The sequence below is a fragment of the Ctenopharyngodon idella genome, chromosome 3, assembly GCF_019924925.1.
Source record: "Ctenopharyngodon idella isolate HZGC_01 chromosome 3, HZGC01, whole genome shotgun sequence".
Lineage (NCBI taxonomy): Eukaryota > Metazoa > Chordata > Actinopteri > Cypriniformes > Xenocyprididae > Ctenopharyngodon > Ctenopharyngodon idella.
In genome coordinates, this window is record NC_067222.1 from 22009702 (window position 1) to 22037604 (window position 27903).

General features: G+C 37.6%; 1 protein-coding gene across 1 annotated transcript; it reads right to left on the bottom strand.

The window, feature by feature from the left end:
• Positions 1-19980: 19980 nt before the first annotated feature.
• On the bottom strand, positions 19981-26688 carry hoxb1a (homeobox B1a). Its single transcript, XM_051887927.1, has 2 exons — positions 21891-26688; positions 19981-21121 (listed from the first exon to the last, which is right to left on the bottom strand). The coding sequence occupies exons 1-2, from the start codon at positions 22537-22539 to the stop codon at positions 20805-20807; spliced, it is 966 nt and encodes a 321-aa protein (XP_051743887.1). The 5' UTR covers positions 22540-26688; the 3' UTR covers positions 19981-20804.
• Between the last annotated feature and the right edge of the window lie 1215 nt (positions 26689-27903).

Here is a 27903-nt window from a genome sequence, read left to right on the forward strand (position 1 = left end):
GCTACGCCCTCAAATTTCTCATTCAATATTACGCTTCACTCAGAAAATACGTCACAATAGACTTTATGTAACCCCACACCTTTTCAGCGCCGTGCTTCCGGTTTATACCGTCTTCCGGTTTATACTTCCACAGCATGAAGGTAAGATATTACGTCTTTATGAATTAACCGTTTTAAAATCTTTCCGGTCTACTGACATTTGTTATGACATCCGCTTCAAGCATTACAATGCTCATAACTTTCGTTAACTCTACAATAGGGAAATATACTTCACCAGCTAATTACTCTTCAAAAGCGATGCCACAGAAATATACAGAGCTACCGCAAACACGGAAGTTCAAACACAAAATTCTCAAGATGGCTGATCGCTTTTGGCTTCTGGTCTGTTAGTCACATGTGGGCCACATAAGGGCTGTCAGCCCTTTACACAACTCAACCATACAAGAATTACATATAAGGTTCACATATGGGCCACATTTGTTTTTATTATTTGGCTCACTATGAGTGGTGTTATGGCACTGTTTTGATTTAGTTCTGGCTAAAAAAGAAGTGGGCCAGATTTGGGCCAGCAAACACAAACTAATCTGGGCCACACTTCAGCTGGGCCAAATCTATGCCAAAGGAAATTTGTTGACTGGGTTGTTTCTCTGGCGCATAATGTCTATTCTAAAGTAAAGACGGTTGCAACTTTTGGTTCATGGTGACATTAAGCTCAATCAACAGCACTTGCAGCATAATGTTGATAACCACAAAAATTCGACTTGTCATTCCACACCTGAGTTACAGTGACGCACTTAAAATGGAAGTGAATGAGGCCAGTCCGCAAGCGTTAAAATAATCACTTTTTCAATAGTATAACCAAGATGTAAATATGCATGGTAACATGATTTTAGAGTGAAAAAAAAAAGTACTAACCTTTTCTGTTACACTCTTAGAAGAAATGGTTCTATATAGAGCCTTAAAGGGTTAGTTCACCCAAAAAATGAAATTTCTGTCATTAATTACTCACCCTCATAGTTGTTCCAAGCCCGCAAGAACTTTGTTCATCTTCGCAACACAAATTAAGATATTTTGATGAAATCCAAGAGGTTTTTTTTTTATCCTCCATTGAAAGCAATAAAATTACCATATTCAATGTCCAGAAAAGTAGTAAAGACATCGTTAAAATAGTCAACATGACTACAGTGGTTCAACCTTAATGTTATGAAGCAACGAGAATACTTTTTGTGCGCAAAAACAAAACAACTACACCGATTTTTCCTCTTCCCTGTCAGTCTGTTACACAGTTGGCTGGCGCAGTGCTGCATTTCTGTGTTTACATCTGAACGCTGGCTCATTATTGGCCGGCTCCTGCATCAGCATCACATGCATACCTCGTGCTGCTTACGTGACCAGTTTCGGCCAATACTGAGCCGGCGTTCAGACGTAGAACCTGGAAGCACTGCAATGAAAATAGCATAGCATTTTCATAGAGAGACGAATTTGTTGAATAAAGTCGTTATTTTTGTTTCGTTTTTGCGCACAAAAAGTATTCTCGTCGCTTCTTATCATTAAGGTTGAACCACTGTAGTCACATGGACTATTTTAACGATGTTTTTACTACTTCTCTGGACATTAAATGTGGTAATGTCGTTGCTTTCAATGGAGGATAAAAAATTTGTTTTAATTTGTATTGCGAAGATGAACAAAGGTCTTGCGGGTGTGGAACAACATAAGGGTGAGTAATTAATGACAGAAATTTCATTTTTGGGTGAAATAACCCTTTAAAGGAGGGTTCTGTCAGGCGCTTCATACATACAGTAGAAACTTTTACAAGTTCCCATCATGTGATCATGTTATGGATTTAGCTTTAATTATTTTTTAATTCATTTTTAATTTTAATTACATTTTATGAATTATAGAACATTTTCAGCATAAGCGTTCTTTAAAATTGAGTCAAGAACCTTAGGGTTCTATATAGAACCCTACTGAACCTTTTTTCCTAAGAGTGAACATCCAAATTTACAACCATGACAACATAAAAATTATGAGAACTTTACAGCTCAAATAATGCACGTTTTAACAGCAGAATTAATGTAAGTGCTTTTATAAGCTTAATATTTCTGCTTTTATATTCTCGGAAAATTGGCCCCTTTCACTTCCATTGTAAGTGGCTTTTTTTTCTTTCTTTTTTTTAAAGAAAACAAGGAACAAATCAAAATTATTTCTATGGAAGTCAACATTATTCCACATTTGCTGTCGATTGAGCTAAACGTATATTGAACCAGGAATATTCCTTTAAGCAATTGCAGGATGTTACTCCAGAATAGTAGCTTCAAGAGAAATGTATAGATCCATGACATAATTTCTTGGTAACATCGAGGTAACATCAATGAGAGTCTCATTGGTAAAAGAGCCCACCTGGACCTGCTGTTGCTCACAAGCACCTCTGGAGGGAACGAGAGAAGCAAGAGAAGAGGGGAAGAAATTGAGGGAGGAAAATAAAATGAGAGGCAGAGTGGAAACGGCAGCCAGGAGCACGTGCCAAAAAACCCTGGAGACAGAGCTCCGTCGCCAGATGTTACGTCGTTTGGCCTCGCGTCGCCCGGCAAAGAGAACCGAGCTGACGAACCATTTTTCACTGTCACACTGTGAACAACGAACGAGAGCGCACAGGGAAATTAAGACACTCTACAATGCTTCCACACAGCAGATAGAAAACCGGGGGGGCCGTGAGTCTGTATCTACGACAGCGACATCTACAGATCTTGGAAAAGGGAGGAAGAGACGCCACCTGGTCGCTGACAGCTCTGTCAGATCGCATCAGGACTCCCACTGTGGGGCCGGGAGGTTTCCGGTCCAACACGTGGTCTCACCAGCGACAGCGAGGGATGGGATGGAAGGATCTACCTGCCAGCCAAGAGAAGTGTGACCTGCCTGTTTAACTGTTGTGCTGAGAGAGCAGAACCCTGTTGCAGAAGAGAGCCAGGCTATTTTTTAACACCAGTCTGGGTGAAAAAGTTACTGTAAGCAGTATGAAAGTCTGCTGATAGTAATCATCGTGAAGTAGAAAAGCAGCACAACATCCAACAACAAAATTGTAAATGACATGCATAATTAACCACCAGTACATTAGAGGTCTTTACAATGACAATTTTTTCTTATCTTATTTTCTAATTATGTTTTCAGTGTGTTTACAATTGAAAGAGCCTTTGTTGTTATTGTTGTGGTTGTCGTGTTTAATCTGTTTAAGCTTTTTGAGTTTTAGCAGGAAAAAAAAAAAGTTAGGGTTAATTCTCCCTTGAAATATATTTACAGAAAAAAAACAATAGCACAATCCACCCTAGGCCTACTAACAGAATTAGCAATATGCTAAAATAGTAGGCTAAGCTGTTCGTTTCTAGGGTCTTGTGTGACACCAGCATTTAGATTTTTATGCATATGTTTATATTTTGACATTTAAACCTGAGAAAAAAAATCATAATTTCAAATCTTATGTAAACTTGTGGTGGTACTCACTGACACTGCAAGGTCTAAATGTGATAACGGCAGATTTTAATTAGCTCAGTTCAGTAATCTCATGTTTCTTTACCTTTGAACTATAAATGTTACGACTCTCACACAGGAACACTTCAAGACCCTTGGACAGTGAGCACATTATTTTTGGACCAACACATGCTGTTGTGATTCTCTATAGCCCCAAAATATTTGTGCAACTATTTTTGTTTCATCTTTGGGACATGAGGAACCTATTCAGAATTTGCTTCTGCATTTAAAACTTATAACTGGGGCAAAGTCATATGGATCTTCTTCACTTGCAGGACATAGAAATGGCTGCAATAGGATTTTATGAGATTTTTGCCCTTGACTCTTTATGAAAAGAATCAATATTCTGAATATAAGGGTATGAATGCACTGATGTCACTGATAATATCGTTGAAATCTGAAATACCTTTATCGGTTTAAAGTAGGGATACTGTCTCTGCAGTATTATGAGAGGTGCAGTAAGTTTTTTTTTTTTTTTTTTTTTGTTGTTTTTTTTCTTGTCTTAAAGGGATAGGTCACCCAAAAATAAAAATTCTGTCATCATTTATTCACCCTTTCAAAACCCATAAGACTTTGGTTAATCTTCAAAACACAAATGGAGATATTTTTATGAAACCTGAGAGGTTTCTTTCTATCCGTTTAAAGTCCAGGTAACGAAAACTTATGAAATGATATGGATCAAGTTGTTTAATCCAAATCTGGTGAAGAGACATGATCGCTTTATATCAGGGGTGTCCAATCCTGCTCCTGGAGGGCCAGTGCCCTGTATGAGTTCAGCTCCAAACCCAAATAAACACACCTGAACTAGCTAATCAAGGTTTTACTAGGTATACTGGAAAGCTCCAGGTAGGTGTGTTGAGGCAAGTTGGAGCTAAACTCTGCAGGACAGTGGCCCTACAGGACAGAGTTTAGACATATATGATGAACAGATGTAATTTAGGCTTTTATTTATGTCTAAACAATGATCGACACACATAGGGCACATCACATATGGTCTAGATGTGAATAAAAGCCCAAATTAAAAATGTTCATCATATAAAATGATTGTATCTCTTCACAAGACTTTGATTAATCCATTTAATTCAAACAGATTTGTTTGGATCTTTTACGTCTTGGTTACCTGTGCTTTAAATGGATGGACAGAAACTTCTCAGGCTTTATTAAAAATTCTTCATTTGCATTTCAAAGATTAAACAGATTTTCAAAGTTGTATGGGTTTGAAATGACATGAGGTTGAGTAAATGGTGACAGAATTGTAATTTTTAAGTGAACTGTGCCTTTAAGCGTAAAAGTCGCTAACTAACGCCTCCATGCCTGACATGGACAGATAAAGATTCCCATTCTCTGCCCTACACAAAAGCATATCACCTACATTTATTCATGAAATACTCTTATCTGCACACCTGCAGGCTTCCGAAGAACAAGTCACAACACACCAAACCTACATCATATTCTTTAACACACCTAGTCACACACATCATACAGTACAGTCTCTCAAACTCGCGCATAAGGAGCGTATTGTACCGAATCGCAATTTCCACACATGCACCATCCGCACTCACTCTATCCCGAATAGTCCCCGTCCAGCTGTGTGGTATTCATGGCCCCTATGAAGGGAGGGGGATCTCCATTGCCAACCTGTCCCATCAATAACTCACAGCTGACAGGGAGGATAGGGGCCTGGGAGGGGGACAGAGGGCAGTCCCCCTGGCCTGGGGCTTGTCCACCATGGAAACACACACTCACAAAGGCCCGAGACCTGTCCACTTCTCCCCCATCCCAACCGCACCCCCTGGACACAACCTGTCCTGTACAGCAGTGTAAAGCCTAAAACCCCCATCCAAAAGGGACCGCATCCTATTCACCCATTTGCTCAATCAGTCTTCTCAAAATCGTTTTGTTGTTTTGTGCCTCCTTTAGATCTCCAATCTGTCAAGGATGTAGCAACAAAGACCAAAGAGACTGTTGACTGTCCCCAAAATGCCTGTTCACACCAAGAACAAAAACTATAAAGATAACTTTAACGAAAACTATATTAGCGTTCACACCAATGCATGATAACATTCTGATTATTATAAGTGTGTGCTGCAGATTCGTGGTCTGTCTCTTTAAATGATTGAGCTCCTTAAAGCAGGACTGATTCTGATTTGCTGTCAATGTTTTTATGTTCATCAGCTGGAAAACATTTTTTGAAAGTGATTATTTCATAATGCCATTATTGTCATAGTTGTGTAATGGCCTCTGCTATTCTTTTAAATTTAGAATGTTTTTTTTTTTTTTAAATATCGTTATCAATATAGTTATTGTTGTTGGTGTGAACGGGCCTTTACACATGCTGTGCACTTCAAATTTTGGAGGCTTACATCTTCTTTGCCACTTCAGCATTTCATATTGATGTCGATTATTGAATGAAATGTGATTTTTATAGTCGGTTTAAACTCACCAAGAAACCGAAGTTGCTATAGTCTTTTCTTCCTTATGTGTATATCTGAGTAAGACGGCTTCTCGAACAAAAAAAAAAATATATATATATATATATATATATATATAGGGCGGGACTTGATTTTGTTGTTGTTTGCTATTGTGATATCATGTGAGTGACAGGTTGCCCTACCCTCACGCCACAAAACATGTCATCAGAGAAGAGAAGAGCTGTCACTGCAAGAGGGAAGGGAAGTTATTTTGATTAAAGATTATAAGGGCACATGAATTAAAAAAAAAAAAAGATGTGCACGGATGAATAATTTAATAAGCACTGCAGTATTCCATTAAAAAAAAAAAAGTAGAAGAAGAATTGTCCGTTTTGATTTCATGGTGACTTTAAGTTGTGAGGAAACGTGAGATGGTGCTTGAGTACAAATTTAAAGAAGTTAAAAGGAAAAGAGTTTCTCATTTCTTTTCTTTTGTCATGATTTTATTCTCTCACGAAAGTTTTTCCTAAAATGCATGAATCATTTTGTACAGCAAATTGCAAAACACAAAATTAGTAGCTGTTGATGAGTTAGAAAGGTCTGTTTTGCATAATGAATCAACCGTCTTTTGTTGTAGCAAGAGCTTCTCCTTCCATCTCTCTCTCTCTCTCTCTTTTCCTGTCAGCCTTGCTCTCTGTCACTCTCTCTCTCTTTGAATATCTGACTCTGATTCCAGCTGGAGATGAGTGTTAGACCGCTTCACCTCCTGTTGGCAGACGGGCCAGTCTCTCACCAAGCAACATCTGGAAACCAGCCATTGCGCAGACACATACACTCACACACATAAATTCACATACAATCAAGAGTATCCGTGTTTGACGCCATGTACATACATTTATAAATTACATTTATGAGGGATCCTTTAAACAAAGTCCTCTGTGGCATGTGTGGTTAGTTTGTTCGAGTATAACACGCTGTAATTAGTCCATCTGTCTTCGACTGGGAACACAGCCTAAGTACTTCACACGGACAAGGGCAAACCCAGGTGCTGCCCACTCGTATGAAAGGGTGTGTGTAATTATGCATGTGTGGATACATTTGCTGATTTATTTGTTTATTTGTCTTTGAATGTGCTATCAAAGTGGTGGGTGTTTACGTGAGCGTGTTTGATTTGCGTGTTTTTGATCGGCCCGCTGGACAAATTATTTGGATCACAGATCATTTTGATTAACCCAGCGGCTGCTGCACAGGCCTCGGCCTTCGTGAGGCTGATGAATCTCTCGCTCTCTCTTTTTCTCTGTCTTTCTCTCGAGGAAAACCAGCAGCCAATCATTATGCATAGATTTATATTTCTTATGTGGGAGGATACTGAACATGACATCTGTCTACTATACAGTACTGTATTGTGTTGTCTCTCTGTTTATCTATTAAAGGGTTAGTTCACCCAAAAATGAAAATAATGTAATTAATTACTCACCCTCATGTCGTTCCACACCCGTAAGACCTTCGTTCATCTTCAGAACACAAATTAAGATATTTTGGATAAAATCCAATGGCTCAGTGAGGCCTCTATTGCCAGCAAGTTAATTTACACTTTCAGTGCCCAGAAAGGTACTAAAAACATATTTAAAACAGTTCATGTGAGTACAGAGGTTCAACCTTAATATTATAAATTGACAAGAATACTTTTTGTGCACCAAAAAAACAAAATAATGACTTTTCAACAATATCTAGTAATGGGCGATTTCAAAACACTGCTTCGAATCTTTTGTTTTCGGATCGCGAGTCAAACTGCTGAAATCACGTGACTTTGGCGCTATGAATCGCTGATAAATGACATAATCTTCATTTTTGGAAGAACTAACCCTTTAAGGTTCACATAACTGCAGCCATCTAACTATTGGCAATATCATGATTAAATTGTTTATATGGGCTGTTTCATTCATATTGACACTAATTGTGTTAAATCCTGATCAGTCCTTCTATCAAGATTCAGTGGTAAATGGTCAACTGTATACTGTGCATATATGTACTTTGTATTACTGAATGACAAAGAGAATAGTGTTTTAGGAATTTAGTATTTGACATTGATTAATGCATCAATTCAGGTAAAGTCACCTTTATTTATGTAGCGCTTTATGCAATACAGATTGTTTCAGAGCAGCTTTACAGTAATAACAGGAAAATGATTCAGTGATACAAACAGAGTTCATTTTGGCTGTACAGCAGCTCTAAAAGAAAAGTGTCATTGTTCAGCTGAAGTAAGTTCAGTGTTGATTCAGTTCTGTTTTTAAAGATCATTAATTATTAAAATAGTTCATTTAATCTATAAAGCAGTTGTACAGAAAACAGTGATGTCTTTGTCCAGCTCAGCTCAGTTCTCATCCAATGGTGTCAGTGCAGTCAAATCAATAATATTGTTGAATATAAAGTGTTCCCAACTAAGCAAGCCAGAGGCAGCAGTGGCAAGGAACCAAAACTCCATGTCCAAAGTCATGTCCATTCAGGTGACAGAATGGAGAAAAAAAAAAAAAAAACTTGGGAGAAATCAGGCTCAGTCAGGAGGGCATTGAACGAACATGGTGTGATTATGATTCAGGCTGCATCGCAGGTCAGAAATCAGATTGTGGATTGGTAGCATTCAAATATTTCATCCAGTTCCTTTTGCTTGAAGATCAGATTCATCACGCCAGTATAGAGATGAAGCTGCCCATTACTGTATTTACTGTAATTCACTTTGTCAAGCAGTTTTAGTGCCTGATGTGTCCAAATACAGTAAAATCCTGGTAACAGTTTAATTGAGATAAATAAATGTTTTGTTATTTTAATAATCCATATCCTAATTCAGAAATATGCTTTCTCCAAATATGAAATTATTCAGGTTAATCAAAATGGTTTTTATTTTGTGTTGAAGTCATAATGTTACAATTTGCCTAAATATTGCAGTCATTGTAAATATAACTGCAAATCTTGGATTTTCAATATTTAAGGGGATAGTTCACTCAAAAAACAACAACAGACATTTCTTAAAATATATTCTTTTTTCTTTTCTTTTTTTTTCTGTCAACAGGTTTTGAAATGACATGAAGGCGAGAAAATTATGACAGAATTCTGAAATCTGTGTGTGTGTGTGTGTGTGTGTGTGTGTGTGTGTGTGTGTGTGTGTGTGTGGGCTTTGAGCCAGTGTAGTCTGTGTCTGCCCTGGGCTCTCCTGTTGATTAATGGTGGCATGTGTGTCCCCAAGGCAGAGCTGCACCGTGGGGCTCACCTGACTGAACTGTGTGGGCTGGACACTGCTGAGGCAGGGGATGGTGAAGGCCTCAGGACGAAGCTCTTTGTCAGGCTTCATTAGGGGAGCTGGTAGAGGGCCAAACACAAGAAAAGAAATGGAGCCACATATTTCAGATAAGGGCCATACCACAATATGTTTTAGAAGTCTTGCACAGCCAGACTTCTGACTATTCCAAGAAGCTTATTCTGGCCAAGAACCACCCACTTAGACAGGAAGAGACTCTCAGACTGGCATGTCTGACCATGTTTGTTTTGTTTTTATGTGCTGTTTAAGGGCAGTTAAAGCTGAAATATATTTTATAAATATATAATGTGAATATATGTATGTATAATATGTTGTGTGTGTTTAATTAACAATAAATAATGTAAAAAATAATGAATAAACATGAATTAACAGTGAACAATTTTAATTATTAATAATTATTATTAATTATTAACCTAATGTGTTATCATATCTACATATATAAAATATACTGATATGGGGGAAAAACTCTTTTAATTGCAAAGTCAGAAAAAGAAAATCAGAAAAAAATAACAGAAATGCGTCTGGTATTCTTGGTAATCTTGGTGTCTTTCAAATATTTGATTCAGAGATGTCCAGGCAAAGTTCTTTAAAGGTGCTCATCGTATCAACCCAAGACCTTCTAAAGATGACTTGGTTTTCTATATGGGCTGATTAAAAAACTGTGCCCACAGGAAGTTGCATAAAGCCAGCCAATCAGATTAGAGCCTGGCATTTTGAACTGAACGTACACTGGGCAGTTCCTCAGGCTGATCGTGAGACTAATGTGTTAGAATCTTTAAAAGCTTACAGGAAAATATATGAGGTTTGTGTATTCGATGCATTTTTACCCAAATCTTTGTTGACTGTTTGAGATATTCTATACTTCTAGCTGCCCTCTGAAATGTTTCAGACATGAAAACTGTATTTCTAGCCATGAATATTATAATGTCTGCACATTATAGCTGGATAATGTCAGTGCAGTGAGGAAGGGAAGATTGTGTGTGTGTGTGTGTCTGTGTGTGTGTGTGTGTGTGTGTGTGTGAGAGAGAGAGGAAGAGTTCAGTCAGAGGTTAGCTGTCATTGAGATCCAGGCTGTGGGAGACGAAAGTAAATCTGAGCTCTCAACTGGAACCTCCCTCAGACCATATGAGCCGATCCCAGAGTGACATTAACCTGGTTTCACTCTGCTGCAGTGAACCCCAGACACAGCAGGCCGACTGCCAAGAACATCACAGCATGTGAAATCTAAAGCGGCACATACATATGTACAAATGGGATGTAGAAAATATTCTGAATTTGAATCCATCTTTCTTGCTTTCTCTTTTCTGCCTTTCTTTGTGTAAATTTTTAATGCCCTGATTTTCCCAAACTAAATTAGATTTTACCTGATTAGCTCATGAAGAGAAAGAATGAGTTTGTGTGGGTAACCCCTCCCTTTCCTGTCATCCAGGCAAGAGCTTTTATGGAGAGCTTTAGTTCCTCACGCTTCCAGTAGGATAATACAGGCACATTCAGGAAGAAGAAGATCAAGGAGGGAGGAAGAGAGAGAAGTCTAATGAACAGCATCAAGGCAAAAGAAGTGAGACACTATGTGATATAAACATGAATATTCCACAATTGATTGATTAATAATCACACTAAGCAATAATATAGAATTCGTGTGTGTGTGTGTGTGTGTGTGTGTGTGTGTGTGTGTGTGTGTGTGTGTGTGTGTGCGTGCATGCGATTGATGAGAACACAAATTTGTATATTGACCTGGGTATTACACTGGTATTACGACGTAAACCTGAAATATGAGGACATTTCATGAGTCCTCATATTTAAAATAGCTTTAAAAACATACTAAACAATGTTCTATTAAAAATGTAAGAATGTTTCCTGTGATGGGTAGATTTAGAGGTAGGGGTAGTGTAGGGGGATAGAATGTACAGTTTGTACAGTATAAAAACCATTACGCCTATGGAATGTCCTCACTAAGATAGCAAAACAAACCTGTGTTCGTGTGTGCATGCGTATTGGCTTGCTTTTTTAATTGCTCTGAAAATGGCTTGTCCAGATCAATATAGAACTTGAATTGAATTTTCAAAACATTTATGACTAATCAGATCACAAGAAATGCACTTTCATTTGAGGATATTTTTTATTTTTAATCACAAAGTAACTTTTTGACCACACTTGAAGAATAATTAATATACATACATCTTTATTTTAACTGTCTTTCATAATGCACTTTACATTTGCCAAATGTTCAAAATATTTGAAAAAAACAGAATTTTTGGTTTTATTCATTTACATTTTGACTCTTTAAAATGTTTTCATTCATTTGAAAGCATCTCATTATCATTTAATCCCACTGATCTTGGTGGTAAATCAATGAATCATTTACTTGTACATATAGTTTTTCAACTAGTTTGATTATTTTCAGTGTTTGCGAAGTCTGAATAATGTTTAAAATTGGATAATGAAGCATAACAAATTCTATTTGCAATTTTATCATGGATAGTAACCTCAAAGGTTTATAATATTACAATTACAATTTGTCAATATAGAGCAGGATACACTCTTAAAAATAAAGGTTGTTTATTGGCATCAATGGTTCCATGATATCTTTTAACATCCATGGAACCTTTCCATAAATTTCTTCTTCAGATTATTAAAATGTTCTTTAAACTAAGAAAAAGAATGGTTCTTTTAAGAACTGTTCACTGAAAGGTTCTCTTGGGAACCAAAAATGGTTCTTCTCTGGCATGGCTTTACGAAAACCCTCTTTTGGAACCTTGATTTTTAAGAGTGTCAATTGCTAGGGGGGAAAAAGCAATGACTTTGTATACAAGTGTATAATTATCGTCATTTTGTGCCTTTTACAGGTGTTTTGAAAATACAGAGATTGAAGGAACACAAACATCATATTAAATTAGAAAAGCTAAAGCTGTTCTCTGGATCAAATCTTTCACACTTCCAGGACCTCGACACTCACCTTGAGTCATACACACATATATAACAACTTTTGTCATCAGTGTAAAACATATTGCCCTGTTTCAGTGGGGGTAGGAGTGAAATAAGGATGGAGGGAGGAGCACAACACTTTTGACCTTTGGTGTCACATGGAGTGTCTTGTTGAACTGACAGTGAGGTGCCAGTGTAACCTTGAGTCTCTGATTACTTATAAACACCAAGCTGGTTTTAGATTGGGTGTGCTAAAAACATAGTTGTGCGTTCACATGCTCCTACACTGTAGTTCAGCACAAGATGCAGTTACGTGTGAGTGTATATGTGGTTGAAGGTCAAAGGCTGTTGGTGTGCCCTCGCTATGAACTTTTGTGATGGACAAGTAATGATGTCTACACGATTTTAAGAAGAGCATATACGTGGACTGAAGCCAGGTCTTGTTGAGATTGGGTTTCCATCCTGTCTTCAAGTCATCACTATCTCATACACAAAAATACACTCCTACATACTGGATGTCAGAGCATCTGAAAATGAGAAGTCCCCCTCACACAGACACTATCCTTGGTCATCACTCTCCGGTTTGGTTTAAATGTTCCACGTGTCCGTCCTGTCTGCACCATCTCATCCAGACCTCTGATCTCTGGACCTACACACACCTGTGCAGACACACACAAAAATAATCTTCAGTCTCCACCACCTCTTGAACCCCCTGCTCTGATTTCTGACAGCTCTGAAGGGTCGCACATGTCTCGGATGAAAGGAAGGCCTCAGTGAGTCTTGAAATCGCTCGAGAATACTGGAATGCGCACAAACATTAAAGTCGGCATGAAACGGAAGTTTCAATAGTCTTTTCTCCCCTGTTGTCATATATATCCGAGTGAAACGGCTTCTCAAACAATAAAAAATGTAGGGTGGGACTTGATTTTGTCCATGGGGAATTGATTGGATGGTCGTGGTTTGCTATTGCTGTGATGTCATGTGAGTGACAGGTTGCCCCGCCCTCAAGAAGGGATGTCACTGCAAGAGGGAGGGGAAGTTATTTTGATTAAAGATTATGAGGGCACATTAATTTTAAAGCTGCAGTCCGTAAGTTTTGCCTCTTTGTCACCATCTCTGTTTGAAACTTGCAACTGCAGTTATTTGTGGAATTACCATCTATAGGTGGGTTGTGCATCAGCACGGATCCTCAGCGCGGGTGAATCTAATGTTTGCTGTCAGTCACCACATCGGTGTGGATACTGTACTTCAAATCACAGATTGTAGTGTTGAAGTATGACCAAAATAAGAAATTTCACTAGAAAATGTCATCTGAACAAGTAACAAATCTGCCACTTTTGTTCTGACCAACTGAGAAAAAAAGCATTACACCAGTGCTACCAATGGTGATTAAATCTAACGATCGCTTAGCTCAGATCACGTCTAACCATGCAAATTATTATTATTGTTACACTTTGTTCTCAAATTGCCAATGTTAACAACATCAGCATTGCATGACTATGTATATTTTGTGTGTATTAGCGTTACCTGTAGATTTCAATTTCTGTAGCCACTCCACAGTCTGAAGTGTTTTGCTTTTGACTACGGGTGAATCTCCAGTTGTCACTGATGATTGTCAGTTGGACCTTTCTGGATTACAATCCGCTATCAAAATAAGTTTAATTATTCAAGATTGTGTGAGAAAAGTCTATAAATGATTCGCCATCCTCACATGTGATTTAGCCTAGTAGCTGGAACTCCTTCTTTCTGTTTACAGATGTGATGTAAAGACGAACGGCTGCATGCTCGAATTTCCTGCGGAAACCCACCAGTACTGATTTTATTATAAAACATTATTACAAGCTTACTGTTGTAAATCGGGCTTAGGTAAGGAGATAGTTTTGAACACTGACTGGTTATGTACTTGCTCAAAAATTTATTTTGAATCATTTTTAACTGAAAAAGTTACAGACGCAAGCTTTAAACAAATGTGATGTGTACAGATAAAGCATTCATAATAAATACTGCAATATTCCATAAAAATAGGAATTGTCCATTTTGATTTCATGGTGACTGAATGTCACTTTTTGTTCTCTAGCAAGACAGTGTTTTAAGTGGCACAGCCCTGGGACGGGGTGTCCAGTGCTGCTACTGAATGGCCACTGTCCTGGAGTTTAACTCTAACTCCAATTAAACACACCTGAACTAATCAAGGTTTTGCTGGGCATACTATAAACTTCCAGGCAGGTGTGTTGAGGCAAGTTGGAGATAAACAATGCAGGACAGTGGCCCTCCAGGACCAAGTCTGGACACCCCTGGCCTAGGAGGTTCTTCACCTCATCCTCTTTTAGAAACATCTTTCTGGCCTGTTATATGAGATTATATGTCATCTTCACACTGTAGCTGAACAGGCATCAGTTTCTCACTCATTCAGCATTTAGTTACCAATTAAAACATGCTGACTCACACAGGCACATGTACTCCTGATCTCAGATTGTGTTCTGGCTGTTGAAGAAGAGTTTACAGTGATGACAGATACAGGCAGAGGGAAAGAATGACTAAGAGAAATGTGAGTGTTATTTATAGAAAAGAAGTTGATGATAAAAAATAGAATAGCCGGATGAGGGGTCCTCATGGATACCAACAAACCTGTCAGTCTTGTGCTCTGTATGTGGATTCCTCATGTTAATGTTTGACTACACATGCACTGCCCCAAACACTTAAGCAATAATGAATAGGCAACTTACAAATATTGTACTACAAATTTCCAATTTGTTTGGGAGGAATAGCTTATATCAGTGGTAAATTACAATAACCAACTAAACTGCAATTCTTGTACAGAGTTCTTCTTGAACAGTAATGGTGTGTGTGTGAGAGAGGGGTGCTCTGTTTCTAATCTCCATTTGAGATATAAATACCTTGTGACAACATGCTGTGTTTGTATGAGGTAAACAGGGCTATTGTGCAGATCTCATTCAACACTTCGTCTGTGTAAAAGAGACAAGGGATGCAGGGCTACTCTTAATCTAACTAGAATCGGATACCGCACGCGAAGGAAACGAGACAGAATAGAAAAATGGAGCAGAGGGATCATGCAAAATAGCATAATAACTGACGCAAATTCCTAAAACTGCCTCAGATACGTTTATCAATAAACAGCTGATTCTTAGATGTTATTCAATTAAAACACATCCCGAATTAAATAAACATTCATAAATCTGTTTTAAGGTAATTTATTGTTGGGTTGCGCGCACTTGACACTGGAATCTAAACAAAGACTTAGTTGCGTCACAACAACATATAAATCTATAATTTGGCTCGTAATATTAACATGGTTAAAACTTATATTTTTATAAAATTATCAGTTTTACAAAAAGGGTTTGTAAATGCGTTAAGCATTGTGTAACCTGTTAAGATTCCTCTGCTTCTGTTTGGTGGCCTGCTGGCCTTTTCTCTGGCCTTCCTCAAGCGTGAGGGAGGAATTTTTCTCTCAGATAACCTTTTGCTCTGAATTCAGACAAGAATGTGAGAAGAAGCAGAATAGATGTTCTCAATCCTGTTCTCACCGGTTATGAATTGGACAGAACCCATTATCGTGAATGTTAAAAAACATGGTTTTATTTATTTATTTGATTTAAAAAAAGAAATCCAGAAAGATTATTCGACATGTAGCCTATTATTATTATTATTATTATTATTAGATTCTAAAAAGAAGAAGGTAATTTTTTTTCAACATTTTGCCTTAACACAAAGCAAACTTACACACCTTTAGTCAAAATCCTATAGTTTCTTGGCATTTCGGGGTGTTCTTGTATGCGTCTGGTCAGCGCAGGGTCATGATAAGTTCACCGGCGTTTTTTAACACATTCAGTTGCATGAACCCTGACGGCCTGCTGAGTGGGTTGCGCTCCTTTCCACTTTTGATGGATTGTGAAGAAAAACGTATTTTGTTTTAAGTTGATCTTGCACCATATTTAACTACAGGGCAAACGGTCACCAAACTTAGCGCAAAATTTAATGATGCGATATAATATCTTTACGCAGCCATGTTAGGGTCCATAACAATTACATAACATTAATAATTTATTAATAATAATAATAATAATAATGTGACTTTTAAGGATAGGTTATTAGTATCGTAAACAATTAAAATAACAGCCTAATAGTAATAATAATTGATCAAATAAAATTTTATTTTTATTTAGAAAGGATGGATATTGTTAAGCTTTAACATGCGGTTTTCCATGATTTAATACAGTTTTCCCCCAGCTTTTTAGAAGAGTAATGTTTCAGCTAAAATATCAATACTACATTTATTACGAACAATTGTAATTAATAATAATAATCATCACCACAATAATAATAATGTAATTTTTCAAATGCAATTGAAAGTAGCTGGAAAATGCAGAAGTCAGTTACAAAGTTATATAGCTAAAGTAATATTTAAAATTAAAAACAGACCATGCAAAATTGAAAATAAAAAAAAATCTTTATGAGGGTGCCCTCATAAATCATTTAATGTGAGCAGAGATGCAAAGCAAACGAGCTCACATTGTCACGTCAGAAAATTCGTCAAACATGTCAGTAATTCATATTCAGTTTACTCCAAATATGTTTTTAAATAGGCTTATGAAAATTCCTATATTTCGTTCATTTACGTGCCATTTTAAAAGTTTTATTTTATAACCGTGTTTAAATGTCAATATTTTTTAAAACCATTCAGAATTTTATTAGAACAGATATTTTTAAAATATTGTAATATGCCCATGTTTTTCAACATCCTGCGAAAACATTTCTGTAATTCATGAACATACAGCTATTACACGCTATAGAGAAAGACCAAGACTGTAAATTGTTCCTAAACCGAAAGACCTTATGGGGCTTTTTTTTTTTTTTTTTAATTTCTAAAAAAAAAAGCATGTATTTACAGTATGGTGGAAAGATGGGTAACTCAAAGGTGCTGACCGGAGCAGAGGAAAGATACGGGTGAACAGCCAAAAAACTCTAGAGAGACAAAGTGAAGCCCCAGCGGTGCTCGCGGCGCAAGCTGAAGGGAGAGACCTGCGCGTGACCCCGGCGAGATGGAAGCCCGTCCGCATCTCCTGACAAGCTGACCTGCCTATTTCGAGTATTAATTTGGCCTGAACTCTGAGTGAACCGAGGCCAGGGGAGAAGCAGTCAGGGGATGTTTGAGGCAGGGCCCAGGGCAAACCTGTCCGCCTGAGCAAATATTGGGGTAGTCCGTCAGAGGGTCGTGGATGAAATGGAACTGTCAAGCCCGCGTAAACTTTGGGGAAGAGGTGAGGCCACAAGAGAGAGAGAACAAGGGAGGAAAAGTTAGGCAAACTCGTTTCCTTAAATGTTCGAAAAACGACCCCCAAACCTTTCCGACCCCCCTCCACTAGTTCTCTTCACCACTTGTCAGCACCCTCCAGCTCAGAGTTCATTCCCCCAGTTCTTTCACCGGAGTTTGCCCTCTCTCGCTCACCTGCTTTGCTCTGCTTGTGTTTTTGGGGTGGCACAAATGTAAATTGAGAGTTCCTAAAATTTGATGTCTAATTTGAACGAAAGACTGTCAATAGAGCACAGATAGAAAGTAGATGTTTGTGATGCTCATTGTTCAACTAGATTTTTTTCCAAGGTTCATTTTCTTTATTTATTTTATTTTATTTTTACTGAGCAGTGACTCAAAATTAGGCTATGTCTATTAATATCAAATACTGTAGGATGTTCAGTCTTCATGACAGTCCTAAACAAAACCTGTGGTTACTGTTATGTAAAACCATAATTGTCAATACATAGCCCTACACAAATCACCATAGCTCACAATAGCCTAGCCTATATCAAATAGGCCTATTAATATGAGGGAAAGTTAGTTTACTGAAACGAATCACTCATGATAACACTGTTTTTGTTCATTTTTCTGAGAATATTGGCTGCAAGAATGGTGTGTGTGTGTATGTATGTATATATATATATATATATATATGTATATATGTTGTTTTTCAAATGTTTGTTAATGTAATAGCTGGACTGTGAAGTCAGAGACTCATCTACAGTCAAACCAAAAATTATTCAGACATTTTTTTATGTTTTTGCTATGTTTTTACTAGTGGGTGCAGGACACTATAGTTAATTTATGTAAGTGAGGATAGCAAAATAAAGTAAACTGTGACACATTATACCCAAAATTTCTTCATACAGTGGACTACCAGTAAAATTGATAAAAATTTGAAACCAAAAATTATTCAGACACTTTGACCTGACCATGATTTGCTTAAGTGTTATCTGACATAATTAAGATTAATTTTTTCTGACACAGTTTAACTCTGAGATCTTGTCATATTTTATTACCATTTTTTTAAACTATAGTGAATAGTCTGTATTAATGGATGAAATGTTCAAGGTGTCTGAATAAATTTTGGTTTGACTGTATTTCCTTCCTTTTTTTTTTTTTTTTTTTGGTAAAGAGTTCAGCTAAAGTTAACGGTGACCTCTATTTAAACCCCCTACTGTAAGCATCACTTTACGTTTCAATGCAGACCAGGGAGGTTGACCGCGGGGGTAGCGGTTGGATCAAAGGCCCGTTCAGGGGGCTACAGGACAAACGCCCCGAACAGTGTGACTGAAATCTGCACCAGCAGATGGTTGAGAGCGAATCGTATAGCAATTGCTGTATCGTCTTTATTTCCTCTATATTGATATATGTTGAGCCAAATCGTTATGTTTAGATTATTTTTGTAGATAATTATTATCTCATAAAATACATAATGATATTTTTATGGAATAAAAAAATCTTAGAAAAAGTTACTAAAATTGTCTTTCGTAATATTGAGGATATTGTGAATCCTAGTACCTAAGCTATGGCAGAAACTATTCTAAGACAGTGTTGCGAAGCAACATTTAGCATATATTGAGTCATAATTAAATATAATTATATGTTTTTGAACATTTCTTTAGCGTTGTTGCAGAAGCCAGCCTGATAAGTTTTTGCCTAAGGAACTGCTTGTTACAATATGTGTTGTCTTTCTTGCTTACAAGCACACTGGCCTAGATGCGTTTCATTAACAGAACCACCCAGGGAGCTGGTGTGCGCGTGAATGCCACTGCAACCCAGCATTGTTTTCCTCTGAAGTGAACCTAATGCTAACACTGTTGCAAAGACCAAACATGTCTGCCATGGCACAAGTTTAATCTTACGGATTTTTTTTTTTTTTTTTTTTTTTTTTTTTTGCAGTGACTTTAATGCCTTAATATGTCTTTTTCTCAATTACAACAATATTTTAGCAACCAATTTGAGCTAATGTGAAGTGTCGAAGTCGATATCTTTTCCATTTTAAGAATGCTTTATTTGTTGTTGAGCACTCGAGAATGATAATTAAATGCATGTAGACGACTATTCTAAAGATTTATGGTTTTGGAGGTGTTCAGTGCGTTTAGCAAGTAAATAAGAAGTCAATTCATAACAACACTCAATAACTAAAATGCACCACCCACAATTCTGTTTCGTTTCTTGAAAGCATGTCTTTCTTTTAATTTGCTCAGGCTCAGTGCTATTTGTGCCACCCCTAAAACACTCAATGAGAGAGTCTGTTTGTATGTTTAGATATCCCAGAAGCGCAATGAGGTAAAAAGGTCATCGTGAACCACCCTGATTGCTCAACAACATTCCGAGCGTCCTGTAACACTACTGACTGGTGGTCGCTTTCTCACCCTCTAAGTGAAGAGAAGGGCTGTTAAACCCATGTCATCATTTACTCCATACTTTTTTCTTATATTTATTTGTATATTTTTCTTATATACACACGCATACATATGCAATCTTGTGGCAGAGACTGGTTCAGTAAAATATTGTTTTATTTGAGGTAGATAAAGAACTGACATAAACATTTGATTGAGACATTTAGATTACGGAATGAATCATGCAGACAGTAACTAATAAAACTCAGCTCGTCTGCGCATAAAAATACTAGGCTAAAAAAATCAAATTCTGTAAATGTTTTAATAAAGAAAAGTACATTTAAACACCCTGCATTGTCCTTTTTTCTACAAACGGAATGGAACACAGTGTTAATTATTTCTCGCTGTAAATTAACTGCTAATGGAATATCACAGTGTACATTGAGAGGGAATCATTCACACATAATTGTGCTGGTGTTCAGTAAAGGCCTACCCTGTAAACGCATAGTGCAAGGAGTCCGAAAACCCTCATAAGCTACAATCCACAAGACACAGATATATGAAATGTGTACATCAAATCAATCATCATAAACGCAACAAAAACATCAATACATATTTTGAAAACATAGCCTAGGCTCCCTGTAAATTCAGTTAGGTTCGTTTAGAGACTTGTAAACAGTGTGAAAGTGCATTATATTTATCATCATTGTAGAAATACCCTATATAACACACACAAACGTTTCCAATGAGTTTTGGAAATTTAGTTCGAGCAGACGGTGTAATATGTCCATTGTTGTGCTAAAAGTCTCTTTCACTTCTCGCCTGACGTTCAGTGTCCTAAAAACGAATTGTCCTATAATAAAAGAGCACGAGAAAGTCTTTCTGGCACATTTTGGAATGCTTAAATTAATAGACTTTGCGATATATTTCGAATCTGTTGTTCAATGCACCCAAAGCTTTTGTCCTCTGTTATGAATCCGGACTTGGAGAAGCTCCTGGAGATGTTGAAGTTGAGTGATCAGAGTGATCCTCGAGGTCTTTAGACAAGGTGGACGAAGCAGGCGCGAGTCCCTCCTTCTCTCGCTTCTTCTGCTTCATCCGGCGGTTCTGAAACCATATCTTAACCTGTGTCTCGTTCAGCTCGAGCGTGGCAGCAATTTCGACTCGCCGCGCTCGCGTGAGATACTTGCTGAAGTGAAACTCTTTCTCGAGCTCTGTGAGTTGTTTGGTTGTGAAATTCGTCCGAATTGTGTTTTGCGGTCCCAGTCCGTACTCGGCCACTTTAGCTGCGAGGAAAAAGTGAAAGAATGGTTACATGACTGTTTGTCAAACAATTTAACACAGATAAATTAATCATAATCTTAATTCATTGGCTTATATTTATAAAAACACCATCAACAACCAATTGTGCGAGTGCTGGTTGTTCTTATCCTTAATTAGATATGGCGATTTAAATCGCAGTGCATACAGGAAAATTCAACAAGTTATTCGGTATTGCAAACTTTTGTTAACCTTACTATAATTCCCCTGTCTGTATTAATCAATTTTGAAAGAACTCATAACGGGGTATATGGAATACATGCAATTCAGTACTCCCCAAAGATGGCTTTATGACCACTCGATTTGTAGAGTGTGTCAAAATGGTGGCCCCTTTGCGTAAAAGTTGGTGCACTAAATCGTTGTGAGGCAAACACTGCTGGGACAGAAGACGAAAGTTTAAGAACACAATGGAGGCCAACAAAAACGAATATTGCGCGGCGAGAACCGGGACAAGCTAAAGATAACAGTGCTGGTGCATTTCCTATAGCGAACGAAAGCATGTCTGTTTGATGCATTAACACAGGGGGAGACGGGTTGAAACTTAAGTGAACAGGCCCGTGTTTTAAATGTATTTAATTTTTAGATATCTTAGGTTAAAAGTTTTCAATTTGTGTATAATGTGTTCTATTTTGGTTATGTAGATCTGAAAGCGTATTTGCTTAATGTAAGGCATCATTTATCTCGGTTTGAGTGTACAGCACATAATATTTGCTTCAAAGAGGCAATTCAATCCACCTGTTTTAGGGGGGTTCCTTTTGACTTTCATCCAATCGAATGTCTTCCCAGGTGGCGACTGATCCGTGTCCCTCTCCCTCCCTTGGGAAGCCGATAAGTCGGCGTAGGTGCCTTGTGAGAAGCCTCGCTGGTGGTCCTGGCCTTCGCATCCATGATGCTGATAAGGTGCGGCTGGGACGGCTCCCTGCGCCCCGCAGTATGCACCAGCCATGGAGCCGTAGTGAGGACCGACATTTGAGGTTGAAAACCCCGATGAGTGATAATACATCCCATCCTGCTCAGGGTTTATGAAATACTGGTGTTGAGCATAGTCCGGGTTGGCGCAGGCCTGGGTCCCATAACTAGTCCCCGTGCCACCGTAGGTGAGGCCAATGCTACTCTGATGCGTTTGGTGCTGGTGATGCGCGTAAACGCCGCTCTGGTGCTGATGTTGTGCTGCTGCTGCTGTTGCTGCTGCTGCTGCTGGCTGGTTGCTCCCCCCTACGTAAAGTCGTCCATCAGCGTTATAGCTGTCACTTGCGTGTCCGGTGTGGAAGGGCCCCGAGAACGCCTGGTCCAAGTTGTGGTATCCAGCCTTGGGCGCGTAGCCGTTCGTCCCACGGTTACAAATTGTGTACTCTAAGAAAGAGTTCATTCTGGAATTGTCCATGCGCTATTAATGGTGGAGGGTCAACCTAAGAGATCGGGAGAGCCTCCTGTCCTGCAAGCTCGCAACAGTATGTCATGCGGAAGGGGGGAAATGCTTACCTCTTGAGTATTTGCTCGTGCTTCTCTATAACACATCTTTACCTCAGCTGCTGGTCACGTGAGACGTCACGGCGCCAATGGTGAGGGGACCTCCAGAAGTTTGTCAGCGCACGGCGACCATCCATCACGCGCTTGACATTTGCATGACAAAGCCACTTCAATCAAACTAGCCCATCAATCTGATAACAGCTAGAATATGTCAAACCCTGCGTGAAAGACTCTCCGAATGAGAGAAAGAGAAATAAAGAAAGAACGTTTCAGACTTTTGCATTGAGATTTAGGCCTTCATCTCCTCTCATCTCTTCACTTACCAGCTGCATTTAGTTTCTAGTTTTAATCACGCGAATTTAGTGAGGAATGCGTTGTCTTCCTACTGTAATGTTCTGAAGTAGGCCTATGTGATCTCGATTGTCCTCTTTAATAAGAGTAATGCTCACTGTTGCCGAATGCAGAGTTCATTATGTGTGTTTAGAAAGGAAATCTGTTTAACACTCGAATTGGAAGTGACGCCACGGTTCGCAGATCGGTCCGGGTTGGCTTTGGACCCGTCTAATTGAATCACTGAACTGATCTGTTACCAAAACGAAATTAGGTCGACAGCGAGCCTTCTGTTGAGTCCAAACAAGCAGGAAAGGAACGCCAACGAGTTCCTTTTTCTCTCACTGCCTGTGGAAACGAGTGTTGCTGCTTTGCTGCCTGGAATTGTACTCGATTTTTTCAACTGCAGTTCAAAGTGAAGAAGATGGTATTTACAGTTTGTAACTTTAGTTTTTAAATTGTAAGATTATAAATCACGCATTCTAAACCTAATCTCCCAAACTCGTCAAACTAATGAGTTCGTCTGCACCATGGATGGCTTGACGGGCGTTGGTGGACAGCAGGAGAAGAGAGAAGCTAATAATTAATTAAGATGACAATGCTGAGCAAGTCTTCCTCTTCATATAAAGCCCACGCTCAATATAGGGGGCTGAAGAAGTTCGAATATATTTGCTCATTAGTACATGGTGGTACAAGAAAGGATAACAATATAACGCCCACAGCGATTTGTTATCTGTCGGTTCACGTGCCAAGTGATTGTCTAGTTAAGCAGCCCGAGATTCCAAACTACTTTGAGCAGTTTTAAAGTACTGTTCCAACTCTCAAGAGTCCTTGAGGCTTCAGGTCCCTTTGTTTTAAACGAATTCATCAGTTGATTGGTTACAATGTTTTATACAGGCGAGTACCAACGTCATCACCAGGCAAACAAAGGCACGCATACCACACCAGATCTTTTTAATAAACTGGAGCAGTTTATGTTTCCACCTATTACAAACAAATGATTAATATCATGTAAGATTCGACGACTCTTCCTAATGTCCTTTGACGAAAAGAAATAGGAATTTGCCAACTTTGTTTTTTTCTGAGTCTTGAGTACGTTCGTTTCAACGATTCTTTGAATGACCTCACAAAATATTTACGAATTTGCAAGTTTGCATGAATAATTGTGTTAGGGATAATCAAGCAATAATGACGCGAAGATTTTGAAATGGATGTGAGAAAGAAGAATTGTGACGTAAAAAGTTTTTTCCTTTCAAAATATACAAGATAATACTTATAAAGGAGACTCGTTTATAACTAAAGTAGTTATAGAGAAAAGAGGAATTAAAATATATCAATTCTATCAATTATTATTATTATTACACAGCAAAAACCCCCAGTGTTAAATTAACTCTGCCATTGTTTATATAATTCGTTTATAAATTAGGCTGTATTATTAGGCTGTATAATATAAACACTGGCTATGTTAATTTAACACTGCAGTGTTTATTATTATATAATTGATTAATAAATACATTGTCATTAATTTATTTATTTGCTGTTTAAGTAATTCATTATTACATCTAAACTATCATCTACTATTATTAGCATAAGCTTAAACGTTCTTCTGACGCCCCAAAACAAAAAAACGGTCGCTGCGCACCCTCGCGGCTCGCGTAAGTATTAAAACGCTAACGACAGCTATAAACTGACCTGAAGAAAAAAATAACTGTTTATGATTTAAACATGAAAGGAGTGTTGGTTTTTACCTTCATTATCCTTATGTATTTACTGTATTGTAAATAGTCACGAGGCCGATGTCTTGCGGTCATCTGGAAGGATTGTTCGCAATGACTTGCTATAACATTTCAGGTCTGGATACTAAAAAACTCTGTGTAACTCACGGTTATCCTTAATATCATTCGTTTAATTTTAGATTTTTAATTTTGAGTTTCAGTTTATTTATTTATTTATGGCATATAAGCCATGGCTTAGCTAGGTCGAAATAGCGCCATTAGGCTACATGTCACGTGATTAATGTTTCTGAACCGTAAAGATTGTTAAACTGAAATCATTCCAATACCTTAACCAATGAAACTTAGGCAAAATAATGATACTCCACTTAATTATGTAAAAGTTGTGAATGATATATGGATCCTATGTTTAATTTGTATAGTTAAGGTAGGCCTATATAAAACCTTCAAACATATTTTTTTATTCCTGAATTTATACACTTTGGCAGTTCTTTTCCTAATTTGTTAGGCAAAACCTAAATTGCAGCTGAGAGTAATGGGCCTCCTATCATAACTACCTTTGATTTTTTTTTTTTTTTTTTTTTTTGCATGCCCAAGTCATTAACTTAGGCTACATAATGAATGGCCATCGAAGCCATTCAAATAACCTGTTGTTTTCTTTTTTCATTCCACTCCATGTGCTCAACATTGAGAGCTTGTACACTTAGCTGCACGTGTTAACCTTAACACCACAGATGACATCTTGTTACTATTAATTTCCTTTTTACAGTTCCTCAGCCTTTTAATATTCTCAGTTCTGAAGGCTGGCTCATTTCCTTCACCCACCACCCTTCTTCAGTGTCTTCACTTTGAGCTGATGTGTGACACACTGGCGTATCCACAGAATAATTTATTCACGTAGGTGGAGATTATGATATTTCCATTGTAAAGTGCTTGGAGTATTAAGAAAATCGCTATACAAATTAAATGATTTTACTCATGTATCCATCCTTTGTGAGGTGACAACTACCCAAAGTCAGTCACGCCCTCATTTTCATATGCTGCTCAGAGGTTAAATGAGCCGTCTGCTTTGTCTCCTAAATTATCCAAGTCATTGTCATAAACAAACTTAGGACATGCAGATTCTCTGAATTTCACTTCCAAAGTGATCCAGATAATTAATCTTAATCCACTGGTTCAAATAACCAAATGAGTGATGGAGCAGTAGAACCAATGTCATCAGGCTTGGTTTTTGCCATTTTACTCGACTTAAGTGCTCAAATGAGATTGCTAGAACTCAAGCACCCTCTCCTCAACATGCATGCTATACTGTCTATACTTCTCTATAGCTGTCTCGTCTGACTTTCTTTCTTTTCCTATTTTTTGAACATTCAACGTAAATATGTGTGCGAACTTAATTTGCTAGTTCAAACATATTACCATGGCAACATATTACCATAGCATTCGATAAATCAAATATTTAGCAGATGCAGGCACGATTATTCATCTTAACGTCCTCTTAGACAAACTATGCAAAAGATCTGCTGACATGATTCAGATACTGTGCTATACAGCCGTATCGAGAAAGAAAAATAGGAGTTTGTGTGAATACAAGCTGTTATTCTTTGTCAAGCTGAGACAACAGGTCATGCAAGGTCTCCACAAAGCACAATATAGGTTGAGGTTGTTTAGAAGGTCATATTCTGTGTAAGGATTTGGCCTAGTTCAGGTTACTGTCTAAAGTCAAGTCAAATCATGCATGTTCTCTGAAATCTCTTTTTTCTTATACTCATCAAAGTTAGACCCTTTGAAATACAACATCTGTCTGTCTGTCTGTCTATATCTGTCTGTCTGTCTATCTATCTATCTATCTATCTATCTCTTCAAACAAGCCTTTTAAGCTCGTCACCACCTTAAAAAATATCTATCTATCTATCTATCTATCTATCTATCTATCTATCTATCTATCTCTGTCTATCTATCTATCTATCTATCTATCTATCTATCTATATCTGTCTATCTATCTATCTATCTATCTATCTATCTGTCTATATCTGTCTGTCTGTCTATCTATCTATCTATCTATATCTGTCTGTCTGTCCTATCTATCTATCTATCTATCTATCTATCTATCTATCTATCTCTGTCTATCTATCTATCTATCTATCTATCTATCTATCTATCTATCTGTCTGTCTGTCTGTCTATATCTCTATCTATCTGTCTATATCTGTCTATCTGTCTATCTATCTATATCTGTCTGTCTATCTATATCTGTCTGTCTATCTATCTATCTATCTATCTATCTATCATCTATCTATATCTGTCTGTCTATCTATCTATCTATCTATCTATCTATCTCTATCTATCTATCTGTCTGTCTGTCTGTCTGTCTGTCTATCTCTGTCTATCTATCTGTCTATCTATCTATCTATCTATCTATCTATCTATCTATCTATCTATCTATATCTGTCTGTCTGTCCTATCTATCTATCTATCTATCTATCTATCTATCTATCTATCTATCTATATATCTATCTATCTGTCTGTCTGTCTGTCTATATCTCTATCTATCTGTCTATATCTATCTATCTATCTCTGTCTATCTATCTATCTAACTATCTATCTATCTATCTATCTATCTATCTATATCTGTCTGTCTATCTATCTATCTCTATCTATCTATCTATCTATCTATCTATCTATCTATCTATCTATCTATCTGTCTATCTGTCTGTCTGTCTGTCTGTCTGTCTATCTCTGTCTATCTATCTATCTATCTATCTATCTATCTATCTATTTGTCTGTCTATCTATTTGTCTGTCTATCTATCTGTCTATCTGTCTGTCTATCTCTGTCTATCTATCTATATCTGTCTGTCTTTCTATCTATCTATCTATCTATCTATCTATCTATATCTGTCTGTCTATCTATCTCTATCTATCTATCTATCTATCTATCTATCTATCTATCTCTGTCTATCTATCTATCTATCTATCTATCTATATTTCTCTGTCTGTCTGTCTATCTATCTCTGTATATCTATCTATCTATCTATCTATCTATCTATCTATCTATCAATCTATCTGTATCTGTATCTGTATCTGTATCTGTCTGTCTGTCTATCTATCTCTGTCTATCTATCTATCTATCTGTATCTGTCTGTCTGTCTATCTGTCTATCTCTATCTATCTATCTATCTATCTATCTATCTATCTCTGTCTATCTATCTATCTA

Bases quoted from the DNA above. Each gene is read 5' to 3' on its own strand.
- hoxb1a (XM_051887927.1), bottom strand. From the start codon at position 22,539: ATGGACAATTCCAGAATGAACTCTTTCTTAGAGTACACAATTTGTAAC. The intron at 21,122-21,890 runs GTGGATTGAATT...TTTTCCTCGCAG, and splicing joins AAGGAACCCCCCTAAAACAG to CTAAAGTGGCCGAGTACGGA.